Consider the following 17,328-nt stretch of genomic DNA (forward strand, 5'->3'; position numbering starts at 1 on the left):
ATTATTTATTACTCCAATTCTTTCCTCCTTGTCCCAGTACTTTAGGAGGAGATGCCTGTCTCTCCTCAACCAACAAACCAGAGAAAATCTCTCTTTTAGACATAATCCCTTGTAAAGGGAGTTTACCCATGCTCACTTAACGTGCCTTTCATGATCCATGTATGAGGACTGGCTCGCCAAGCTTTTCCTGTTAACAACAAGTCAAAACCCCCAAGACCTCAAATGATGCCTCATGCTTGTAAGTAGTGGTCTGATGAAGGAAGAATCTTAGTAATTAATATCAGCAGTAATTAAGCTTGACATTGCCTCCTCATTTCATTCCTCGTCCCGTTCCTTACTTGATGAGTATCTACTCAAGCCGTATGCCTTCATTGCAATGAACCAACAAATCAATAAGACATACCGGAATCCAAAGCAAGGCTGAATCATGTTTGTATGACAACATTACATGATAAAGGACGTTCTTTAAAAAAATAACTACTAAAATGACAGGTGACAATGATACTTCTATAGCTACAAGTCACAACCAAAGTGTCTATGAGGTTGCTAACTTGGATCTGAATTGACTGCCAGGAAGAGACAACTTGACCAAAGAGATGTCACAAGCAACCAAGATGCGGGCATGAGGCCTAACAGCTAGAGAGGTCGACCTAGGAGCTGGGAAACTGGGTTTGAGTCTGGGCTGGGACATTCAACATACTGGGATTCTGGGCAAATCACTTCATCTCCCCATGCCTAACAAAAAAAACAGCGGTACAAAAGGGGGTGGTGATGGACGGAGCATCAGAACCAATCAAACACTCACACCCAGTCAAAAGATCTGGGTTTGATCCACCCCAGTTCAGGCATGGCTATATGCAAATCAGTCTGACCCTGTGCCTCATGGGAACAGTCCAGCCCGAACTGCCAAGCCATGCCTTCCCTGGACCGGAAACAAGCTTCCGAGGACCGGTTTCTGGCATTCCAGCCGTCTTCAGCCCGGCTTGCTTGAATCCAGTGGCAATGTGAGCAAGGGACTCACGTCTGAGCATACCCTGCCACACTTATGGCGGCCAAAAGCGGTACAAAAGGGGGTGGTGATGGACGGAGCATCGGAACCAATCAAACACTCACACCCAGTCAAAAGATCTGGGTTTGATCCATCACCGTTCTTTAGCCCACTCTGCCACCCCAGTTCAGACATGGCTACATGCAAATCAGTCTGACCCTGTGCCTCATGGGAACAGTCCAGCCCGAACTGCCAAGCCATGCCTTCCCTGGACCGGAAACAAGCTTCCGAGGACCGGTTTCTGGCATTCCAGCCGTCTTCAGCCCGGCTTGCTTGAATCCAGTGGCAAAGTGAGCAAGGGACTCACGTCTGAGCATACCCTGCCACACTTATGGCGGCCAAAAGTGGTACAAAGGGGGTGGTGATGGACGGAGCATCAGAACCAATCAAACACTCACCCCCAGTCAAAAGATCTGGGTTTGATCCATCACCGTTCTTTAGCCCTCTCTGCCACCCCAGTTCAGACATGGCTATATGCAAATCAGTCTGACCCTGTGCCTCATGGGAACAGTCCTGCCCGAACTGCCAAGCCATGCCTCCCCTGGACCAGAAACAAGCTATTTATCATGGGCTGTGAGTCAGATATGTCTGCGTCTAGGTCCTCCTATGAGGTAGCGCTTCTGTGTATTCTTATGTCTTTAATTCGATTATGTATAACCTCGGAATGGATTAACCCGGTTCCGCCTACTTTCTTAAATTGAAGGCAAGGATATTAGCCCTTTATAATTTAGAATCAGCAGTGTTTTTGAGAGGGGGTAAGAGGCGGCTTGAAAAAGGTTTGAAAATTTGGGGGCCATTTAGGCTTTGGCTAAATAATTAATTGTCTGTAGTCCCACTATTGCAAATTGGTTTCTATCACTTGTATATACATTTTTGCTAGTTTAACGCACACTTATTTTTCCCAATGCATTTTTTCTTCTTATTTCTTTTATATTCTGTTTTATACATTCTGATTTTTCTGTTCACAATGATTTGTAATTGGATTTTACTATGTTTGCCGGGGTTTAATCACCGGCTACTGTATTTCCTTTGAGTATCTTCAAGCTGACCAATAAAAAAAAATTAAAAAAAATAAAATAAAAATGTATACATTTTTAGTTGCCTGCTTCATCTGATCTCTTATTCTAACCAATGTGTTATAGCAGAACGTTTAACATGGAACTCACCCTTTGAAGAAATGGAACACTAATTCTACAATCTAGAAGAAAGTTCCTAAATTGCAGAACTTCTCATTCTTGAGAAGTAGTTCCATGGAACAGCACAAGCACTCATTCCCATTACGTTGTCAATTCTAAATCCTCTTGCTTGGTGTTTGATTAACTGAACCTTAGATGAGACAGCTTGTTTGCTCTTACAGGGCACAAGAACTTTAGAGCAATCTCGGCTGGAGTGCAGTTCTGGGACATCAGCTACCAAAAGGCCTGAGTCTTCTCTGACTTGGTCTTCCCCGAGTATGAGTAAGGAAGGCAAAGCAAGCCACATATAGAAGAATAACATTTAACCACAGGACTTCCTTGAGGAAACCAGGACAACTGAGGCATCAGCTTGTAGTTATGAAAATATATCCTGAAAATATTGCCAAGACTGAGGGTAACAGACATCCCCCAGGAAGAAGAAGGCACCGTCCTTTCACTGGAATGACCAGGATTTTTTATCCTTTGTAAAGAGAAGTACAAAAAGGAAAATGACACTCCTTATTGCTCCCTCAGGACCTTTCAGATAAATACCAGATTTGAAGGTGTGTACAATTGTAGAACTATGAACAGTGTTATCTTTCATATATTATGCGCACAGAGCTATTGCACTACCCCTTGTCCCTTGTCTGAGTGAAAACCTTGGAGGCATAATGGAAGAAGCTGAAACCCACTACGTGGAATAAACAATTTAGTGAAGTACTAAAACTCTGCAGAAAAACTGAACATGGCCTGAAAATCCATAACTTAATATGCTATCTTCTCTAATCACACCAAAGCAAAGGAATAAGAAATCTCTTTTAAGGGGGAGGTACTATTTAATAATTCACTTGTATAATTGGAAATGACTCTTTAAGTTTGGATTGCAATGCCACCTAATAAGGCATCCCACAAGTTTCACAAATGCAAACTACTGCTATGGTTCAGGAAAATAAAAACACATAAGCGCCATTGGAGAATAAATGTGAACTCTTATTGAACACAAACATTTGCCATGCTCCACTGCACCCTCAGACAAATGCTCAATTAGTCATAAGCATGTGGCAAGAGAAGAAAAAATCCTAAATATGGCTTCAATGAGGAAAGAAAACACACTACGTTCATTTTGAAAATAAACTTCCTAAAAAGGCCTGCTTCTAGCAGGGATATTAATGGTATATGTGTGGATCAATGAGAAAACCATGCCACTGAGTAACCTAAAGGGTCCAAACAACATCTCAAGAATCTTAAACTAAATTCAAAACATATTTGTATAAGTGTAATTATTATCCGTTCTCATCACAATGTTGCAACTAGTGTAAAATGGCCTGAAGTGGCTTCTGAACACTTAGGAACATGAAGAAGTGCCTTTTACCACAGGAAAACTGGAGGATGGAAATGCTATCACCTGGAGCTTTAGACCTGCAACACCCAGAGGAACACCCATATGGTTTTCATTCTAAAAGCAAATCCTGCTAAATGCTGCCACACTTTAGGAGCAAATCAAAGAAAAACTCTGGATGTAGAAAGCTTTGTAAATCCTTAATCATGTGATTGATCGATTATGCTGAGACACTTTCACCCAGAAGAGAGTGGTGACCAGCAACTCCCTGTTGTCAACAGCTTTGAGAGAAGACCTCAATGAGAGATAGGAGAAATAAACCAAACACATGTTTTTCTAAAGACAGATACAAGAAAAACTGTATTTGGCCATCATTCTTTAAAAGAAACTGGTAGGTTTTAACCTGAAAATGACTCATAAACTCCAACACTTTAGAATAGACTGGAGTCTTGATCTAATGCAAATTGGCAAATCTGTGCCTAATAGGAAACAATGTGGGACCCATAAGATGGCTGAGTAGAAATGTTGGTAATGGCCTTTTTTTGCGAGGTTATTTCCAAACCTTTTGCTTCTTCCTCCTCTTTTTTCTGAACTATTTTTGTTGGCTATAGGACTCTGGGCACTTTACCACTACTGATCAGTTCTAAAGTGCATATGCTCTTTGTGCAAAATATGATTCTAATTGGTTAGCCATGATTGGCCTATTTGATTTACAGGTAAGTCCCTCATAAAGTGCACTGAGTGTGCCAGGGCCTGTAAATCAAATGCTACTGGTGGGCTTGCAGCACTGGTTGAGCCACGCACATGAGTAGCTCTGTAAATGTATCTCAGGCCTGCCACTGCAATGTCTGCGCACAGTTTTAAAACTGCCATGTTGACCAGGAAAGTGCACCAACTTGTCAGGCCCCAACCTTCTCTTTTCTTACATGTAAGGCACTCCTCGGGTAGAGGTAGGCCAAAGGTACCCCCATGGGCAGGGTGCGGTGTCCGTAAAAGGTGGGACATGAGCTGGTGTATTTTACATATCCTAATAGTGAAACACTGGAAATTTCGTTTTTTTCACTAATGAAGGGCTATCTGTCCCTTAGGCTAAGATGGGCTTTACTCTGTAACATCTTACAAATGAAACTTTCAATTGGGACAAGATAGAGAAACTGAGTTTAGGCTCTCTGAGCTCGTAATTTAATAACACATCTTTTTACAGACAAGGTTTTTAAATTGTGTGTTTGAAAATGCCACTTTTAGAAAGTAGGCATTTTCGTATTTAACCGTTCTGTGAGCCTCTGCTGTTTTGCATTTTGACAGTCTGGTTTTGGAGTGACAGGGGCCGGGAATGTTTTACTAGCACCTAAATAGGCAGTGTCTCCTCTGCACAATGGTATCTCCGCCTCAAGTAGTGAAGCTGGGCCAGAGAGGGCAGAACTTGTTTATACTGGGCTCAGAGACCCTTGCCACAAATATAACAAAGAGAAAATGGGGTGTAAGTATTGACCATTAAACTCCAGAAAATCAGATCACTTCTGGACTCAAGAGGAAACTCTGCCAAGGAGAAGAGCTGGAGTGCTGTATGGAGGAGTACTTCCCCTTTGTTCCGTATACTTTGCTGGGTTGGCCTGCAGTTGCTGCTTCTGCCAAGGAGAGGTCAAAGACTGGAACTTTTCTGTAAACTGTCTGGAAGAAGAATCTCCAAGGGCTTGTGTGTGCTGGCCTCCTGTTCTGAAGTCTCAGGGACCCCAACACTTCACCTGCAACCACTGACCGGCACCTGGGCTCCTGCATTCAAAAGGGCACCAATTACAGTTCCTGGGCCCCAAGAATTGTGTGGTTGTTGCTGCAAAACAAGAAAACCATCTCCGATGCCATCAGTGACGCCGCGACCTGCACCATTGCCAGGGGCATCGCTCGTGAAGTGCAAGATGCACCGCCCCTACCTGCACTGCATCTCCAATGCCTGCTGATGCCTGCAGTTATCGGCCATCCCGGCGCCAGCGCCCACACCGACGCCGTCACCGGCAGCACATGCATCCCATTATTGTGGAGCCAATAACCGATAAGGGTGACTTCACAAACTCTTTGACTTAGCATCACCTCCCCGTGGCAACCAGGTAACTGGCCTCGACCTCAGCACCGACACGTCACGTCCACGAAACCATGCATCATCCATAGCCTTTGCTTTCCAAGGTACTGTTGTTTGGGGGTCAGTTTGACTCCGTGGCCCATGCCACGCACCTTGCGGTTGGCACTGTACTTTGGATTTATGCCTGTCAGAATGCCGTAATAGCCCCAGTTGGTGCTATTTTGTTTCTACATGTCCTATTTTTGGAATAACTGTACTAAAGTCATAATTTGATACATGTATATTGGATTTTTGTCATTTTGGTCTTGTTTGGTTTAGATAAAATATACTTTATTTTCCTAAACTGGTGTGGTGTCAATTGGTGGTGTTTTCACTGGGTTAATGTGGGTTTTGATACAAATACTTTACTCATTGCCTTTGGGAGAAGCCTGTCTGCTCGTGCCAAGCTATCAAGGGGGTGATCACAGGTTATCTAAAGTGTGTATCCCCCTTCCCCTGACTAGAAGCAAGGGTACCTACTTGGACAAACATGCATACCTTTGCCATTTAGAAACCCCCATTTCTCACAAGAAACAACATATAACCTCTGAAAACAGACATCAAAAATATTCTGTATATTCACTACCTCTGTATTCATGGGAAACCTGCATAATAAGGCTTCCAACGATAATTTCTTAACCCCACTTCATCATAAAGTCATTGTTTCCTTCTTGAAGAAAATGTTATTCTTTTGGAGACCCAAAAGTAAGGCACACAGATGCTTTACCATTGAACCAACAGCCTTCAAGGACTCCAAACATACAAGACCGATAGTGGGCTAACAATGATGTCACTTAAATTGGAGCCCACAGTTTCATTTTGAACAGGCTGCAGCTTCTGTCCAAAGAACACCTCTCATCTAGAAAACGCACATTGAGAAAAGGCAGTATTATAACAGGATCTTTTCATATCCTGTACTGATCGAGAATAAGATGTCCATGACAATCTCTTTGTTCACAAGAGAAATAAAATCGAATCGTTAAAATCATCAATTATTAGAGAGATCTTAGAATCAACTTGCGAGATGGGTCAGAGCTCCAAACAAATACATGCCGAACACAGCTCATCTTCAGACCAGCAGATGTATTAGAGATTGCTGACATTCAGATATGCATTTACAATATAAGTGAACCTAATGAGGAATAACAGATACTCACTGGTAACAAATCTTTAAAACATCAATCAATGACCCTTGGAAATTAAAAAAATAAAATGCAGAGTTGTCCCTCAATACCTGGGGTGACTAATCGATGCCAGGAACACATTTGAACAGTCTATATATACTGGGTTAGTGGTATTTGGGCTAGGTTATGGCGCTTCAGAGGAATGTACACCTTGCTATTACTGGTAAGATTGCTACTATCAGATACGGTGCTAAAAGGAAAAGAGAACCACTTTACTCTTCTGGTTTGGCCGAAGCCACAGCATATATTGTACTCCTTAGCACACGTTGGGTAAAGTTGTGAAAGTTCACAAGTGTTTCCACCATGCATCAATCATACATAAACAATAAATTCAGTTCCTAGTATTCAGGTTTGTTGATGTAGTTTATTTCTGGAGACGTCACAGCCGACACGTGTTTCGTCGTTGAGGGAATGTAACCCACGACTTTTTCGAGGCTGTCAGAAAAGACATGTGATGTTGTAACATACTGTTGGTAGTAATTGTATCATTTACAATACATTTTAAGTACACGTTGTGTTCTTAACTTCAGGTAGAATAGGTGACGGTTATGATTAAATTTCTTCTTAACGCTGGAGATAATGTTGTTATTATTACAAAACTTTGGTCAGTGAATATGCAAACATTCAATGTTTGTGACAGCATTACAAGTCTATGGACCCATTAAGCAATGGAGAGGTCAATGGTTGTGTGTGTCATCATGCATTTTGTGATTGGACGTGAAAGGTGATTTTATTTTTGAAATTAAGTTTCTTGTTTTTTGTGAATAGTGGTAGCATGCATATAGGTGAATCATGCTTGAAATACCTATTCTCCAAATTGTCGATATTTCTATAGGGAAAGATTTGAATTGAGATTTAGTTGTTGATCCAATCTTAGTCCTCTTAGACTAATTTACTCATTTGCGTTTCAGAATTATTATGGAATTATGTACTTACATTTGTTGAGGTGATACTTCCAACCCTCAGTGGGGTTCTGCTTTGGGACTTTGTTTCTGATTCTCTAAATCGTCATACCGGAGTGCCGGTCGATGTATCTCACGCTGTGGATTAATTTAAATTTTTCAGTTATTCCTCTGTGATTATATAGCGTTTTGGCTATAAATTGCGTATATTCTTATGTCTTCAAAAGACGCCTCTTAACTGTTTATTGTTGCGAGCATTTATATATAATTCCATGTTATGCCGCTACTTGTTGTGAGACCTCCGTTATGCGGGTTTGGTTTACATTAGGCAGGATGTCCCCGTATTTTAATATTAATTTTGAGCCCCGTTGCTCAGGTTTAGGCATAACAGGTTACATTGGTCATGGTTTAAAGTTTAAGATTATTACATGGCAACAAATAGTGATCAATACGAAAAGTCGTCTTTCGGTAGAGCTATCTCCGTGCCTGTGGTTGCCAAAGTTGTATTTTTCACGTGGCCCGCATCAGAGGTTAACGTTTTAAACTTCCGGTTTACTCGGAAAAAATGTAACCCGATCATTCTATCACAGCTTAGTTGTGGCAAGTGTTGTGCACATATTTATACTGTAGTTGATTCATTCCGTAGTGAAATCCAATTGTTTACTTGAGTGAAGTGGTGACTGTGTGATACTCTGTGTAGTGAACTGTTAGAATGATATATCAAAACTAGCACTTATAAAAAGCTAATATAAATAACCACGGAAGTAATAAAGGGAAAAATAAGTTTAATTACGAAAAGAAGAATTCTGTATTTGTAATGATTTATTAGCGAACAATCCCACTTAAAATAGATTATCAATTCAGTGCGCCATATTATTAAACAAAATAATGGATAAAACAAAATAATAGAATGATGACAAGCCATATTATACATAGGACGATACATCCGAATAGTGAGGTTAAAATGGCCGCCAGTGTAGCAAAAGAAAACCCACTCTAAATCGGGTTACATTTTTTCCGAGTAAACCGGAAGTGAAAGGATTGATGAATCGCGGGAGCTTTTCAAACATAAAAACACCAGGCAAAATATGGGGGAAGCAGAGACTGCACGATAAGGAGCGGCAGCGGGACTAAACCTAGGATAGACAGTGAGCTGAAACCAGGTAAGACTTAAAACGTTAACCTCTGATGCGGGCCACGTGAAAAATACAACTTTGGCAACCACAGGCACGGAGATAGCTCTACCGAAAGCCGACTTTTCGTATTGATCACTATTTGTTGCCATGTAATAATCTTAAACTTTAAACCATGACCAATGTAACCTGTTATGCCTAAACCTGAGCAACGGGGCTCAAAATTAATATTAAAATACGGGGACATCCTGCCTAATGTAAACCAAACCCGCATAACGGAGGTCTCACAACAAGTAGCGGCATAACATGGAATTATATATAAATGCTCGCAACAATAAACAGTTAAGAGGCGTCTTTTGAAGACATAAGAATATACGCAATTTATAGCCAAAACGCTATATAATCACAGAGGAATAACTGAAAAATTTAAATTAATCCACAGCGTGAGATACATCGACCGGCACTCCGGTATGACGATTTAGAGAATCAGAAACAAAGTCCCAAAGCAGAACCCCACTGAGGGTTGGAAGTATCACCTCAACAAATGTAAGTACATAATTCCATAATAATTCTGAAACGCAAATGAGTAAATTAGTCTAAGAGGACTAAGATTGGATCAACAACTAAATCTCAATTCAAATCTTTCCCTATAGAAATATCGACAATTTGGAGAATAGGTATTTCAAGCATGATTCACCTATATGCATGCTACCACTATTCACAAAAAACAAGAAACTTAATTTCAAAAATAAAATCACCTTTCACGTCCAATCACAAAATGCATGATGACACACACAACCATTGACCTCTCCATTGCTTAATGGGTCCATAGACTTGTAATGCTGTCACAAACATTGAATATTTGCATATACACTGACCAAAGTTTTGTAATAATAACAACATTATCTCCAGCGTTAAGAAGAAATTTAATCATAACCGCCACCTATTCTAACTGAAGTTAAGAACACAACGTGTACTTAAAATGTATTGTAAATGATACAATTACTACCAACAGTATGTTACAACATCACATGTCTTTTCTGACAGCCTCGAAAAAGTCGTGGGTTACATTCCCTCAACGACGAAACACGTGTCGGCTGTGACGTCTCCAGAAATAAACTACAACATCAACAAACCTGAATACTAGGAACTGAATTTATTGTTTATGTATGATTGATGCATGGTGGAAACACTTGTGAACTTTCACAACTTTACCCAACGTGTGCTAAGGAGTACAACATTGTAACAGTCTACCTAGCCACCTGACGCTGTCTAAAACAAAAATTTGCTTTGGATTCAAAGTACATGTAGACCAGTAGACACCATCCAGATTAAGGTAAATTAGGTTCCCCATCCCATTGACGGTATCAGGACCTGTGGGCCAGAAGTGCCAAGGAGACTGATGGCACATAAGAGTTGCCGCCTGTTATAGCTCTATCTCGCATGTCATTTTAAATCTTGTAGTCACATAACATCAGAGTGTTCACTTACACAGTAAAGACAGTTGGATGTGTCCCCATTATTATTTGGAACAAAAGATGAATAGAACACAGTCACAGGACTCTGGTTGCCCTGAATGCAAGCCAAAATGGATTGTCTGTCGAAATATTAACGACAGAAACATTGTGCTACCAAAATATAATCACCAAAATATTGAGGAGCTACGTTTATGCAGGTACAGGTATAGGATTACTTTACTTAACTTCAGATGAATGTGTCTGCCAGTTTGAAGTTTCTAACCATAAAAGAGAACAACGAAGGACGTGCTTGGTGAATCTGTCCCTTTTCAAGGATCACGTAAGGCACATTAAGGAAGGATGGCGGAACTCCTTTCTCAAAGTTTTATTTTAAAAGGGAGTTTTGGTGTGGGTTATCAGTCGAGGAGCAGCAAGCTTCTCCTCGTCAAGTAATGAATGGGAAGAGTATTTGAATGCAAAACAAGTGGTCCGTTGAGCTCATTAGATGACGCAGCTGGGTTGATATAAATATTTGGTGTGATATACATTAATTAAACACATAAAAATGAATGCCTTCATCAACTAATTAGCCCAATATGATTTGCGAATTAGATGTTGTATGCACCTCAGTATAAAACACATTTAAGTATTTTGGAAATAATGACTGGAAGGCAATTTTTATACTTATGAAATCCAATGGTAACAACTGATAACAATATAAGGAAGACATATTTACCCACCAGCTGTGTTAGTTGTTGTTCCAGTGCTTTGTATTCCAGCGAGCTCCTGTTAAAAAGATCATCGGAAAAGGGCATGTTGGTTACGCGCAGGCTGAAGAATACTACCAGTTCTTTTCCTTTTGCAGTGGTAGTCATTGAACTGGTAGTCAGGTACTTCAGAGTAGGGGCTGCAGTTGTTTCAATAGAATGCTTTTCGGAAATTGAAATATAGGCACTTTCCTGATCCAGCTCATCAGTTGGCGCTGCACTACCCGACTCCGTCTTGTCCAGTTCTGCTGCAATGTCCTGCACTCCTACTGCAAAGTTAGGTAAAATTGTACCGCCCAAAGCAGATGAGCCAGAAGGTGTAGGTGCAGCAGATGGAAAGGAATGAAAAAAAGACTGGTCTATAACAGTGTGACTGAAGGAAGATGCAGATGACGAAGCTGCTTCTCCCTCTTTAGAGCCTTCCAACTTTGTGATGGTCTCTGGGGTGACCACTGGGCTGATCAATGCCTCACTCCCTGCAGCTGACTGGGAGATTTTACCAGGGGTCAACATGCTGACAGTTGCTCCTTCCACATCCGAACTGTCCATAGCTGAGGACCCATCGCTTAAATCAGAAGACAAAGCAAATGTTTCTGTTGGGACAAATGAACTTGCCATGGCCAATATTTCATCTTCTGAGAAAATGGTGTTTGGATGTACTGAAGGAAAAGACGGATGAGGAAAAGAGGGAAGGGAGATTTCATCAGTAGATGTTTTGGAATGCAGAGAGTCCCCTGATGATTCCTCTGAGTTTGTTGTCTGGTCACCTGTAAATAGAAGATATTTACGTTTAGATTATAACTGAGGCTCTGTACATTGTTTTTCTCGCTTCGATTTAATCAATTTATAACTATATTATAACTAGTAAACATGTTTAGACGAAATTACCATTAAACTTAATGTAGCAATTAGACCTTCTCATTGGTCGAGAGACTGTAGAAATCATCTCAGACCCACACTTGCGTTTACTTGAGGGTTGAAATTAACCAGTTTGGGTTAGGATAAATTGAACATCGCAGCGTATCAGAACTGACATATATATCTTATTTCTTTCACAGATCAGAAATAACATTTCGTTTTGCATATATTTTTGCTGAGAACTGCCAGGAAATGGGGAATTACCAGACTTTGGAGTCTCGGGTGGGCAGTACGCATTTGAAGAGATATGCGGGCACATGCATCATTGTCAATTGCATTCGCAAACGGTGCGAATCGCAATTTTCGGCTGTTTGCGAATGCAATTGACAAAATTGGGATGCATCATGTTTTTCGCAAATTTAGAAATCGCAATCATGTTGCGATTTCTAAAATTGCGATTGCATTTAAGAAATCGCAATTTAAGATTTCTTAAATGCAATGCATGAACATTTTAAATTTGCGAATTCGCATATAGGGAGAGGTAAATTACCATGAAGTTGACCTTCATGGTAATTTGCGAAAACTTTCAAAAATGCACAAAAGTGCATTTTTGAAAGTTTCATTCTACACACACACATGCCCTTAGGGCATGTGTGTGTGAAAAATGCACTTAAAGTTATATTTCAGGGGTGCAGGTGGGGTCCCCCCCCCTGCAACCTTGAAATTGCATTTTCAATTTGCGATTCGCAAATTGCAAATAGCAAATTGAAAATGACTTCCCATTCATTCCTACGCGCCTCTAGGCCCATAGGAATCAATGGGAAGGGATCCCTTAATTGCGATTCGCAAATTGTGAATCGCAATTAAGGAATTTTAAGAAATCGCAAACAAAATTGCGATTTCTTAATGCATAGCCTTTTGCGATTTCTTAATTGCTATTCCTTAATTTTCGCAATTAAGAAATCGCAAACGGCAACAATGATGCATGTGGCCGATGGTCTCTCTCTTTGGCAGCATAAAATACTTTAACAAGCAAACCATTTTCTTCATAATATCTGTTTGTAATTTTCACGTTGACTGGTTTGCGAACAAGTGTGCAGTAAGAAAAACGACCTATACACGAAGAGGCTATATTGCAAACTGCTCCCTTGCAGGAGGTGCAAAACCACCTGCCTAATGAATATTACTTAGGTAGGAGACGATCTGCCCGTCCTCCGCAAATGGATATGAAAAAAGGGATTGCAGTCTGCAGACCACTGCCCCTGTTCTCATTTCCAAAAGAAAACTTTGCTTTAATGCAGCCCATATCCATTAAAGGCAGGCATCAGGGGGAGGGGGGGGGGCATGCTGTGGTCTTCAGGGACATTATCTGCTCCGGCAGAGGTTGCCTCTCACAATTCACATTGTCAAATTCCTTTTGATAATCACAATCAGATTCCACCACAACTGCTGGCATCTGACTAACAGTTTGCCACTGCAATTCTGGTCAGCAACCATTGCTGCATGTCCAAGGGGCTTACTATTAGGAAGAGACATTCCTTTAATGCCTCTCCTAATTTTGAATCACAAATGGGTTTTTTGAATCCCAAAGCACGTGTTTGTTGTTTGCAAACGCAGACGTGTTTAGTACATTGGGCCCACAGTTTCTTTACATTGCTTACACACCTTTGATAACAGAACCCTATCTAAAAATATAAATCATAGTACCACAATTTTCATTTCAGTTAATAAGGTTCACCAGGCCCATCCATTCCACGTGAGAGCTGGGGTGGTCGGTAGGGACGAAGTATTTCTAAGTGCTCCACCAGTGTTCCCACCCAGATATCGCACAGGTAGTCACAGACAGAGATCAGGCATGACTCACTGAGTGTACTTTTGACTCACCGATAGTTAGTGTGAATGAGCTCAAATGTTAAGTTACAAGAGTGGCTAAGTAGTAGAATGTGGATGTCAAATTCCCTACAAACTCTTGGGGCGAGTGAAGTGATTCACCTACTGATCTCTGTGCCTGTGTTCTGTCGTAGTCCCAGTAAGCCTAGAGGTCAGTAACTACCAGATAGCGCCCCCTTCCTTGTGTACTATTGCTTAATGATATGCAGAAACAAAGAGAGATAAGTGAGTTTCAAAACGTTCCGGAAGTAACCCTTTACATAGCAAATAAAAAAGAAATCTTGTAACGTTCAAAAACATAAGAGTACAATGCAACCTTTACAATGCTGTGTGAGTAACATTTTACAGTCTCAAAGATGCACTGAACGAAAAGAAAGCTAATTGATATTTCAAGAGTGCAAGACCTGAACACATGTACATATCTAATATATATTTTTGCCATCATGACAGAAAAGAGAATGAGAAAACAGAGAAGTGGTCTATGCTAAAACATTTATTCAAGATTATTAAGATATGATATCAATTAGAAGTACAGTCGTGTATGGATTGTGGTGCTATCTATTTTGAATTGATTGTATGTATTGAAGTGTGTTAGACCTCACAACCTTATGGTGGTCTGCCCCCAAACTTTTTTCCTTCTCCCTCCTTATTTTATATTAGTTATTGCTGGCTTTAGGTCTCTGTGCACTTTAACTACTGCTAACCAGTGTGAACGTGCTTGTACTTCACCCCTAAAACATGGTAAAATTGACTTACACCTGATTAGCACATTTATATTTACTTATAAATCCCTCTTAAAGTGGTATACCATATACCCCGGGCCTGTAAATTAAATGTTACAAGTGGGCCTGCAGCACCTATTGTGCCATCCACTTACGTAGTGCCTTTCAACATGTCTGAGGTTTGCCATTGTAGCCAGTATGCAGTTTTAAACTGCAAATTCGACTTGACGATATAACCCCATTGCCCAGCCTAAAATTCCCTTTATATTACATGTAAGTCATCCCTAAGGTAGTCCCTAGACATTCCATAGGGCAGGTTGTATTGTAATTTAAAAGTTGGACATCTACTTTTAAGTTTTACACGTTCTAGTAGTGAAAAACTCCTACATTTGTTTTTCATAACTGTCAATTGCATTTGACACTGTAAGTGTGCTGGGTATGTCCTGGCGTGTCTCCCGGGCTCACTGTGCCACTGGAACCAAGCTACACATGGCTGAAGAGCCCATAACAAGGGCAAAACTGGTCCTGGGTTGCTTGTGTTATGGTTCAGGGAGGACCTTGACCCTGATAAACAGGGTCAAGACTGATTTGCATATGACTGGGTCCAAACTGAGGTTGCATGGTGAGCGAGAAACAATGGATTAGGATGTAGACCAAAAGATTGCCAGTGGTTGAGATTAATTCAAGTATTCCATCCATCACCTTTTTTTTACTTTTAGAAAGTTGGCTTTTTCCTGCCTTAACTACTTGGTGTGAGCAGCCTGTTCCTGGGTCACATGACTGGGTGTAGTTGACAGTATATTCCTCACAGACAGCAACACAATAGAGGAATTAGTTGTGCCTGGATGGGCCACCACTGGCAGAATGGGTGGGCGCAGCTGGGCAAGCCCCTCTTACAAGTCAGTAAGCTGTGCCCTGCATTTACACAAAGGACTTCTCACCAGCTCATTGTGCTTGCGGCCAGGCTGGAGCCTGGGCAGGGGGGACTGGAAAATCCGAGCACTTCGAAGGGAATCTCTAGAAATGTCTCCTATGTCAAAGAAGGCACCAGATATAAACATAAGACTCTCGCACACTCTTCAATTCACTTCTGGGCCTGCAGCAACAGAATAGGGTGTGCTCTGCCTTCGTAAAAAAGAACTAACACTTCCACATTGTCACTGCTGTCTGGAGGCCGGTTAAGGGAGGCAGAATATTCCATGAACTTTAAAGAACCTTTCTCGAAGCTTCTCCCACCTTCCAGAAGAAGGACACCAGGGTACAAAAATAGAACCTTCAGACCCACTCTTCAGTTCACTCCTGAACCTGCAAAAGGACCCAGAGGACTGCCTGCTGCTGTGGCATGCTGTATTCTTCAGAAGACTGCTTTGCTCCACGTGGACATTGCACCCTGATGCATGCTGGACTAAGTGTAAGAAACATTTGAATGACACAGTCACAGACTCATGAATGAATCTGGCTGAATACCTCTATAAGTAACTATCTTGTAAATACTTTTAGTAAAATTAAAAGATTTTGGCTGACTTAAAATGTTATTGGTCTGGCTTTGGCTAACTAGTCATGCCTTCGAGAAATAAGGCAAGAAAGAAGGGAAAACCGGAAGGAAGAAAGGAAAAAAAGGAAAGAAGGCAGGCAAAAAGGAATAAAGACAGGTAATAAATAGAGGGAACAAGGGCAAAAGAGAAATTAACGAAGGTGAAGAGGAAGACAGGGAGGGATGCAAAAAGGAAAGGTAGACAAAAAGAAAGAAAGGAGGAAAGAAGGCAAAAAAGAAAGAAGAAAAAAGTATGAAGGAAAGATGAAAGCAAAAAGAAAATAAAGAGGAAAGACGGCCAGAAATGAAGAAAGAAAGAAGGAAAAAAGTAAAGAAGGCAAGAAATAAAGATGCAAAAATAGAAAGAAGGCGAAAGAGAAAGAAAGACAAAAAGAAGAGTGAGGGAAAGACAAAATTAAATCATCTAAGACAAAAGGAAAGAATGAAAAAAAGAAAGGAAACTAACTTACCTGCTAGACGCCGCCGCCACCACCAGGCATCCAGAAGCACGCCGCCACCGCCAAGAGTCACTTTGCTGCAGACTTCATGCGCCGCCGGTCCGGGACTTCAATTCCCGGCAGCCTACGCGACGGCGCGCTTTGTGACACCGCGAGGGCGCCAGGGAGGCGCACATAAGCGCCACAGGAACCGGCGGAGCGGGGGAAAGGAAACTAACTTACCTGCTAGACGCCGCCGCCACCACCAGGCATCCAGAAGCACGCCGCCACCGCCAAGAGTCACTTTGCTGCAGACTTCACGCGCCGCCGCTCCGGGACTTCAATTCCCGGCAGCCTACGCGGCGGCGCGCTTTGTGACACCGCGAGGGCGCCAGGGAGGCGCACATAAGCGCCACAGGAACCGGCGGAGCGGGGGAAAGGAAACTAACTTACCTGCTAGACGCCGCCGCCACCACCAGGCATCCAGAAGCACGCCGCCACCGCCAAGAGTCACTTTGCTGCAGACTTCACGCGCCGCCGCTCCGGGACTTCAATTCCCGGCAGCCTACGCGGCGGCGCGCTTTGTGACACCGCGAGGGCGCCAGGGAGGCGCACATAAGCGCCACAGGAACCCGCTTCGCGGGACGCCCGGGGCTAAGCCTGGGCAAAGGGCGGGCCCTCTACGGCCCTCATCGGCAGGGGCAGGGCCAGAAACGCTGCAGGAATTATTACCGCAAGTAAGACTTTTGGATTTAAGAGTCTTCTA

General features: G+C 41.9%; 1 protein-coding gene across 1 annotated transcript in view; it reads right to left on the reverse strand.

Annotated features, from left to right (window-relative positions):
• Window positions 1-17,328, reverse strand: part of IMPG1 (interphotoreceptor matrix proteoglycan 1) — a 1,759,499-nt gene that overhangs the window by 273,984 nt on the left and 1,468,187 nt on the right. The window contains exon 13 of the mRNA XM_078648092.1: window positions 11,095-11,888. Within this exon, the coding sequence (XP_078504218.1) occupies window positions 11,095-11,888 (794 nt within the window). The remainder of the gene's footprint in view (window positions 1-11,094; window positions 11,889-17,328) is intronic.

This window comes from Lissotriton helveticus, chromosome 6 (assembly GCF_964261635.1).
Source record: "Lissotriton helveticus chromosome 6, aLisHel1.1, whole genome shotgun sequence".
Lineage (NCBI taxonomy): Eukaryota > Metazoa > Chordata > Amphibia > Caudata > Salamandridae > Lissotriton > Lissotriton helveticus.